At 38.1% G+C, this 9,890-nt stretch overlaps 1 protein-coding gene across 1 annotated transcript; it reads right to left on the minus strand.

Annotated features, from left to right (window-relative positions):
• Positions 1-695: 695 nt before the first annotated feature.
• Positions 696-1,520, minus strand: LOC137407127 (uncharacterized). Its single transcript, XM_068093728.1, has one exon. The coding sequence runs from the start codon at positions 1,518-1,520 to the stop codon at positions 696-698; it is 825 nt and encodes a 274-aa protein (XP_067949829.1).
• Between the last annotated feature and the right edge of the window lie 8,370 nt (positions 1,521-9,890).

Raw genomic sequence — 9,890 nt, forward strand, 5'->3', positions numbered from 1 at the left:
TGTCAAGTGTCTGTCACAGTTGATCTGGAGCATGGGCAATACATCCAAGCACCCTTAGATTTTCTATGTTAGGTTTGCATTCATACCACTTATCATACGGTGTGAGATCATTCTTTTGTGAGGAAGTGGGAAGCTGATTTTTAACGTAGGCAGCAGTAGAAATGGTCTCAGTCTAGTATTGCTTTGACAATTTAGCATGGTACAACATTGCACACGCTGCTTCACACAGAGTTCTATTCATTCGCTTAGCAACACCGTTTTGTTCCAGTGAGTAGGCTGATGTGAGTTCATGATGAATACCTTTAGATTTTAAGTAGTCATTAAATTCTTGAGACAGGTATTCACCACTTCTATCTGATCTCAGTGTTTGAAAGGTTTCTCCTGATTGGTTGGCTGTATGTGCTTCAAACTTTTTAAACTTCTCAGGTACCTCAGATTTGTTTCTAAGCAAATACACAGCCCAGCATCTAGAAAAATCGTCTATAAAGATAACAAAGTATTTGCCACCACTAATTGAATCTGTTTCCATTGTACAAACATCCGAATGTACTACATATGTAGTTCTAGCTTACGGGTAGCCTTGATATCTCCCACAGGTTTGAAGGGTTTACGAGTCATCTTCCTTTCAGCACAGCCTTCTCAGAAGGAAATGTCTATTGCAGGTAAGCTTGTAGCACAGACTACACTTCCTTTGCTCAGTTTTTCAGAGTAGAGTTATTCACATGTACTAGACGTTGATGCCAAATCTCTGCGCTAGCAGTGTTTGCATATTGAGTTTCAGTTTGTACACAGTCTAGACTGAACAGCTTATTAGCTAGTGATCCCATGGCTCTAACTCGACCACTAGCATTGTTAATCCAACATCGAGTATGGCCAAACTGAACAATGTAGCCTTTCTGAGTGGCAGCTTGAACTGAAAATAAATTGCTCGCTAGCTGAGGGACATGAAGTACATTGTAAAATGCAGCTGCACATTGAACTCTACAATTGAGCTTTAGCATCACTTTTACAACACCAACTCCCACAGCTTCAACTGTTCGACCACCATTTAGGCTGACCATTTCTATCTGTTCTAGCTTCTTGTAGCTATTAAAACTTTCCCTGTTAGGTGTCATATGACACGATGCTCCAGAGTCAATTAGCCTGGGTGAGCTACTGTGCAATGAAAACGTGTTGCTATGATGAGTGATAAATGTAAATTCATTGCATACACAGCCATTGTCATTTTCACGTTCAAAATGGTTTTGCAGCCGCTTCCATGCTACATCAGGTGCTTCTGTATCTGTTATTAAGTAGAGAAGTTCAGTACTAACAGATAGAGCAATTACTGAGAAAGCCTTACGATACCTGGATTTAAAATCAAATTTCAGCGCTTGATCAGCTGAACCTTCTGGTGCTTTCGCAGCACCATCCACGATATCGTATAGAACCTTTACCAGCAAAATGTGTTTCATCTGGAACTTCCATGTTTGATAGTTCTGACTGTCCAACTTATCTATCGTCCATTTATCACTATCCATTGTAAAATGAGAGGTAGAATCTAAGTTCTGGTTCAGTAGTCTTTGTTTCACTGTTCATGGTATCAATTGTTTAACTCCTGGTTCAAGAGTCGTTGGTCAGTCAGTATAATAGTCGATCATCCTTTTTCTGGTATCAACCTCATGTACATCTTCTTTGGTTGCCTGTCTGGGCCCATAACCTGTTACTTGTATATTTGAAAGCTAAACAACAACTGGCTTACTACATAGGTTAGACAAGAGAATAAAAGGATTATTACATACGAATTACATAACAGATGGTTGAGTCAATACGAACAAAGAGTACGACAACGGCTATATACAAATACAAGATAATGATGGTGGTCAATGTCAACAACTAGTACATATTCAACAAAGTGTATTAAACTCTGTTTAAAAATAGAGTCTTTAATGGTCACTAGATCTAGGCAACGTTAAATAAATTTATATTGAAAACAAACCAAATGGTAAATATTTATTAGCTGTGGAGTACTTAATGCCTCAAACAACAGGAAAAGACTTTAATACTTTTGATATATACAGTCAAACATAATACAACAGTTACTGTTTGATGTTTTGGAAAACCGATTTAGTATTCATTTCAAGTGTTTCAAACACCATATACATTCTCTCTCAATTGACGGTAAAAGTGTGCACCAAGGGAACATAGAGCTGTTACCAATGGTAAAATGGCAGGTATAAGTTCAGGATTATATATGCATTAAATACTTTTACCCAAATATTTTGAGTTACACAATATATTTTACATTTCCGCAAATCACTAATAGTGATACAGACTGATCAATCAATGGGCAAAAAGTTTTAAGTTTGGTGTAATATCAGTAGCCTGAAAAGATGAAAGTGCCAATTTACTAGTAGTAAAAATTATTGTGTGATTTGGAGAAAATAACGTCTTAAAAGTCAGCAAAAGTTTGTTTTCTTGGGATAATAAAGGATTCACGCGAGCTTCAGGAAAATAATTCCCATTGCTAAAACGCCCTGCAATGTTTAAATCATTGCTAGACAAATAAAGCCTTTAATAAGGTAAATTAGTGCATACCTTATCATGCAATTAACTTCTGCACAGTTACCTTTTTACTAAAATTTATGCTATATCCATTTTGTATAATTCCATGTTTTATTTGTTTGTTCCTCCTTAAGAAATTTTTAGCTAGCAGTTATACTAGTGCTTTGTATGCCCGTCTAAAAAAATTCTATAATACGTAATATTTTTATTGATCCTTCAGTTGCCTCAGTTTAATTTATGTTTACTGGCATAGTTTAACATAATATGTGATGAGTAAAAAGAAATATTGGGTTAAAGTAGACACAATGGGTCTACTAATATCGGATTTGAGTTCTTAAAGCTAGTATGACAGTTTTTTCCCCAAAAAACAAACACCCATTGGATGGAATCTTCAACAAAACTCTTTCACAGTTAGCTATAGTTTCATGTCAAACACAACCTCTGCAATCAATTGGCAAAATATAAAAAATCTTAAAGGCTAATGACACCAGCCAGAACAGTTGCAACTGCTTTGCAAAATATAACTGTCCTTTAGTTAAAGAATGCCTGACACAAAGCATCATATGTCAAGCTACATGTAGCACGACTGTGAATGACAATACAGAGACATATGTAGGTCTGACTGAAAGAGATTTTAAAACAAGACACAGAAATCATAAAACAGCTTTTAACATTGACAGCAAAAAAATAGCACTGAGCGGAGCAAACACATCTGGTCCCATAAAGAGATTACTCGAACACCAGTAAGAAATGCCAGGTTGTTACAAGTGAGAATAATTGTACTTTATAAAAACGTAGTTGTCGACCCTAAACTACCGTTACGAGATCTTGACCACCTGTAGACACTTAGGTGAATACGTTCTGAAAAAAATAATGTTACCACAAATTTTCTATTTTTTTTTCTTTTTGTGTCTCGCAATGGCATCGCAAATTTGTTTCAGTTGAAGAGCCATTTTTTATTAAACACACACACCGGACTATTGTGGTAGTAAATGAGATTTTCAAAATCTTTGTGTTCACAACACATGAAAAAATTTATAGGGAAGTCTTTTCTAGTGGTCATTTTTACATCTTTATTTTATCAAGTATTTTAGACCAAATCTTTGCCTTTTTGTTAAAGAAATATATAATTTGCTCCTATAAGCAGCAGTTTCTTGTTGCTTCATACTCGAACACTGTTTTACACTCTACAGCAATGGCCCTGCTGTGCCTTTTTATGTCCTTGCTTGATTCTGAGTGGTGATTTATGGCATACACTTTGCTTTTTGACTTTGCTTCTTAGAGGCTTGGCAGATTTTCTTTGGTGAGGCGGTTGCCTATGTGTTAATAAATATATATATATATAATGTATATATTTATTTATATTGTGGCGAGCCATGAATTTGTTATTCTTGTAAATATTTGTATATGTATATATCTTGCATGTTGTGTTGCTGTTTTTTATTATATCGTTATTGATTTGATTCTTATTATATATCACTATTATGCTTTCGCTTATGTTGTATCGCTGTTGTAACGTATTATAACTATGCTAACGCATTAGCGATTCTATTTGTTCCCATTGTTACTCGGTTTTCCTTACTTGATTCCATGATTTGGAATGAGTCATTAACTGTATTTAAATGTATTCATAGCTATAAAGTAGTCGTATGCTTCTCGACTTATGAATTTTATTTTCTAATAAAAGCGAATGAAAACCACACTTATTCTCTTTCCTTAATGCGACATTCTAGATTGTGCTTAAGTAAAGGCCGGCAAACTCTGTATACACCGGTGGTAACAGTGGAATTGCGCTGAACCTGGCAGGCACCATTTAGAAATCTAGAAGTCAGACTTTGGCAGACCTCCTGTCTTGATTGCAAAAGCCCCCTCAGTAGAGGAAAATCAGAGTATTTCTTCAAACACTGGTGATTTTGAATCTGATCCAGATACCTTTATCGCTATCTCCTACATTCATAAAAAAACATGGTGTTTTATAATATTCAGGTAATCCAGCATTTCCAGAGAGGTGTTGAAGACTGGCACTACGCCAACCATCCTCCTCTTTGGGAGACACTCGATACTGCGAAAAAATTTTAAGGACTCCGATTCAGGCTATAATGGCTCCCTTACTCAGAGAGAAAAGCGCCATTGGGCAACTTGTCAGATCAAGTCAAAACCCGGAACCGGTCTTCTAATTCAAAACGCCCGAGTATCTTGGCGTCGGACACCCAGAATACTTTTTTAGCAAATTTAGAGAAATCACAGCTGCAAATAGGTGGGCCGAAGGGGCCAGAACACTACACCTCAAAAAAACCTTTGAAAAAAGAGGCACAGTCCTAGGCAAAGGCAGTCGCAAAAGCAGTCGGGGTGGCAGCCATCTTTGGAACCATACAGGCGCAATTTGGACTATTTCCTCGACAAGCCTAAGCAAAGTGGAGCAGTTTAAAAAAAGGAACCCAAACCTCCCTGCAGGAACACCTGACGGAAAAGTAATAGTTAGTCTAAATAGCCTATTTTGAGCTTCCCAAACTGTTTAGAAGCAACATGGCCATGGAGTACTTCTCAAACTCCCTAAACCACCTTTCCCTACAGCAACACCTCCTAGCGGTACCCATGCAGACTCTCGCCGATGCAATACGGGCTAGAGGAGAATTTCTTCCGATCAAATCTCGAAAAAAACCAACCCTGGCCAGAGCCTCTGAACAGTTGCAAAAAAAATAGAGGACTCAGGGGCCATCGCGGGACACGGTGTAGTATGCAGTGTCGAACAAGACACCCTGAATGTACTGTTATACACAGTAAAGCAGCTGGTGGAACAGGTCGAGCAGCTGCAAAACAAGCCAAAGGAGCTTCCAGAAAGTAAGGCTGCTATCTGTTGGGGATGTGGAGGCACGGGACATCTCCAAAGGGAGTGTCCTAGTCAAAATAAAAAAGGGTCAGGAAACAGAAAACGGCCGCAGCAGTAGCACCCACTACTAGCTGCAATAAGGCCCCTTCGGAAACTAGGAAAAAATGAAATACCGATTCAGCCATTGCCTCACCCAGATGGACCTATCCGAGAAAATCTGGCCGACTCAAAGTTTCACCTCAAGGAACCCTCACAGCTACCAAGGACGCGTTTTAACCGCTACACCTAAAAGAGTTAGGCAAAAGTCCCTTCAATGTAAGCACTATGCTTTTCTCTCAGGTACCTCAGTGATGAGCTAAAAATATGCATACATTAGACTTTGAGCAAATAGCTATAATTATTACCTTAAAAAATATTTTTTGTTAGTTTTCAGCTAACAGTATGTTTGCCTTATAAGGTTGTTTTTGACATTGCGGAATACATATTGAATGTTATCTTAGTAATTTTATTTGTAGTAATTTTACTTGTCCGAAACGTAAGTTAAACAATGCAATACTTTTAACGGTTTTTATACATGATTCTGTTAACCCGGACGACTGTGAGGTCTGAAAGCTTTTGAAAGCTTTTGACATGTCATGTGCATCTGTCTGATATAAAATTGGATATTGGTAATTTCTACACCTAAGAACACTTTACCAAAGAGTTCATTTTTTGACAGACAAAATTTTCTTGTAATTTTGCCAATTTTATATGTAACACTGAAATACATGTCTGCTCTCTAGTTTCAGATTGCTGACTAGCTAAAATATCTAGAGCAAGTACATCTAACTTTTCATTGAATTTTTTTGCTAATTTGATATGAGCGTAGATGCCCAGGCATTAAACATCTGCTATGTTAGAATGACCTATTAGTGACACAAATTTCTATATATTTTGTTGTAAACAAGGTAACTAAAATTCAATAGTTGTTAAAATTTTATAGTTTCCCGTCAACACCAAAGAAGCCTTTTAGAAGTTTTCCCACTTTCAGTTGGGAATTGTGTTATTTATAAATCAGTAAAAAGCTAAATGTTTTACAAACTTCTGCAATCATAATTTTACTTTTCACATTCAGGTTCTTGGTTTGACAAAGCTATTGTAAAGTTAATGGGCCCACTTTAAAACTATGACCTAAAGGGTGCAGAGTATTCTCATACAGTGACGTATTTGATAAAACCAGTTTCACTTTGATGCAGAAACCAAATATTAAAAGTCGGGCCTTTTTTAGCTGCCCTGCAATCAAAGATCTTTGATTGTCTGATGTAACTGTCATTATTAATAGATTGTATGAGATTTATGGGCACACCTTAGACACACACACATATTTGATTGTAGTCTTTACTTTATTCTTAGTAATTCACATGCGTCTTCATATATTTTTTGCTATTTTTACTTGAAACTCCAATTATCCTGAACACATATTTGAGTTTGATCATTACATATATGTTCTTTACATCAGTGGAGCCTCTACAACATCTGAGGAAATATTTAATTACCAATAAGTAAGTTTTTCTTGGTGTGCAAACGCTATACAGCATTTCTATTCATTTTATGAGTCAGAATGTTTCCTTTATACATTTAGTAGAGCATGAAGCGAAAGACTGCACTTCATAGATAATTAGGTGTCTGTGTAGCAATTCAATGTTTGTATAGACGTTTATAAGTTGATATCTGATAGTGAAATGCGAAGACACAGCATTTGAAATTGTCTTCCGTCAAGCAACACATGTCAAGCATAATATGTTATTCCTAATAATCTAAAATGACTGATGGCTGGGATTGTTGTTAGATTTCGAGACTGGAAAAAGCATTAAGATTTTTATAGCCGTTTTCAATTCTTACTAATCCTAGTTTTGCTTTGTCAATTTACTTTAGCCAGTTATAACATTTATAGAATGAAGAATACTTTAATTAATTATTTTCGAACTGGTGTAATGGTCCGAAGTCAACTCGCCAATTTTAAAACAGACTAAATAAATCAGATATTTTTAGCAGCAAAGCTAAACTGAATAAATTATTGCCATCATTATTAGTATATTTTAAGAGAACGTCTTTGGGTTAGAAAAGCATTTACATGCAATTTGTTATAACAAGTACATTAAACTTTATGTTTACAAATAGAGTCTTTAATGATCACTAGATCTAGGCAAAGTTAAATAAGTTTATATTGCAAAAAAAAACCAAATAGTAAATAATTATTAGCTGTGGAGTATTTAATGCCTCAAACAACAGAAAAAAACTTTAATAGTTTTTATATATACAGACAAACAAAATACAACAATTACTGTCTGATGTTTTTAAAAACCAATTTAGTATTTACTTTAAGCATTTTAAACCCCATAAACAGTTTCTCACAATTGACAGTAAAAGTGTACACCAAGAAAACATAGAGCTGTTACCAATGGTAAATGGCAGGTATAAGTTCAGGATTATATATGTATTAAATACTTTTACCCAAAATTTTTGAGTTACGCAATACATTTTACATTGTGCCAAATCACTAATAGTGATACAGACTGATCAATCAATGGGCAAAAAAGTTTAGAAAAATTTGGTATAGTTTCAGCAGCCCGAAAAGATGAAAGTAAAAATTTAGTCGTCGAAGATCCTGAATACTTCATTAGAAGATTTAGAGAAATAACAGCTGCAAATAGGTGGGTTGAAGGGCCGGAACATTGCATCCCAGAGAGGCTTTAAAGGAAGAAGCAGAGTCCTGGGAAAGGGCAGTCGGGGTGGCAGCCATCTGTGAAGCCATCCGAGCCCGATTTGGACTATCTTTTTGACAAGCCCGAGCAGAGTTGAGCAGTTTGAAAAAAGAACCCAAACCTCCCTGTAGGAACACACAATGGAAATTTAATAGTCAGTTTAAATATCCTACGTTGAGCTGCCCAAACTGTTCAGAAGCAACATGGCTATGAAGTATATTACTTCTCAAACTCCCTAAACCAACCCCCTCTCCTACAGCAGCACCTTTTAGCGATGCTCATGCAGACTCTTGTCGATGCAGTACGGGTTAGAGGAGACTTTTTTTCTGATCAAATCTGCAGAAAAACCAACTTTGGGCAAAGCCTCTGAACAGTGGCAGAAAAAATAGTAAACTCAGAGGCCAATATGGGACACAGTGTAGTACGCATTGTCAAACAAGACACCCTGAACGTACTGCTATCCACAGTAAAACGGCTTGTGGAACAGGTCAAGCAGCTACTAAACAAGCTAAAAGATCCTCCAGAAAGTAAGGCTGCCATCTGTTGGAGATATGTACGCACAGGGCATCTCTGAAAAGAGTGCCCTAGTCAAAAGAAAAAGGGGTGATAAAAGAGAAGAAGGCCGCAGCAGAAGCACCCACTACTAGCTGCAATAAGGGCTGTGCGAAAACCAAGAAAAACGAATTACTGATTCAGCCATTGCCTCACCCGGATGGACCTATCCGAGAAAATTGGGCTGACTCAAAATTCCACCTCAAGCAACCCTCATAGCTACCCACAACGCAGTTCAATCGCTTCACCTAGAAGAGTCAGACAAGAGTCGCTCCAATGTAAGCACTCTGCTTTTCTCTCAGGTACCTTGGTGCCCTGTCTCGCAGAGGACCGCCCCCCATCCAAAAAGACCTTCCCAGGCACGTTCTCTACCTGCACAAACAGACAGGCCTCAGGCAGCCTTTTCTACTTCAGAGAACCTGCTAAAGCATGCCTGCTGAGGCGCTCACACTCTACCAGTTACTTCCTCCCGGAAAAAGCCGAAGGTCGAGTAGTGCCCTTTTTGTTGAATACCGGGTTTGATCGACTTCCCCAGGGTCGAAGAGACCAATTGGAGGAAAGTTACACCTATGGTCTGCTTGCGGATGGAACCAAGTTACCTTTTTATGGTGTAATCTGACTCCCAGTCAGGCTCCGCAAAGTGAAGACGAAAAGAGTCTTCATAGTCAGCCAGATTAGCAAAGACGCTATTCTCGCCGTGCCTTTCTATATGGCTCACCAATGCTCAATGGAGTTTAAATGACCCATGGTGAAGGTGGATGGGAGCCATTGGTTTGTACCAACTAAACGGGGAAACTCCTCCAAAATAAAGTTTTGGTAATTAGGGACCTGGTGGTATTGGCTATGACAGAAGTTGCGAACTGGTGTGAATTGACTACACAAAATTTCCGTCCATTTGGGATAATAGAAGGGTAGCCCTAAGGCCTGCCTCTAGCCATAAGAGTGAATGAGCCCGGAGCAGACTGAAGGTGTTGGGTAGGTGTCGCAACCCTAACTCTCAGTCCCTGACTTTCCATTCAGGAACCACCGTGGGCACGTACACCAGTGTGGAAGCAACTCCTCCTATTGTCGTCCCCCCTCCCTTCAAGGGAGACTCTGCAGTGCCAATCACTCGAGTTGGGGCCGAGCTGCAAATCTTCCCGCATTTCTAGGAACTATACCCTGCCACAAAACTCTTGTGTCAGAACGCTGAGCAGGCTAAAAAACTGGTTACCTTACTG

Source organism: Watersipora subatra, chromosome 10 (assembly GCF_963576615.1).
Source record: "Watersipora subatra chromosome 10, tzWatSuba1.1, whole genome shotgun sequence".
NCBI classification, from domain to species: domain Eukaryota; kingdom Metazoa; phylum Bryozoa; class Gymnolaemata; order Cheilostomatida; family Watersiporidae; genus Watersipora; species Watersipora subatra.

Excerpts from the sequence above, each read along its gene's own strand:
- LOC137407127 (XM_068093728.1), bottom strand. The coding sequence starts at position 1,520 with ATGGATAGTGATAAATGGACGATAGATAAGTTGGACAGTCAGAACTAT.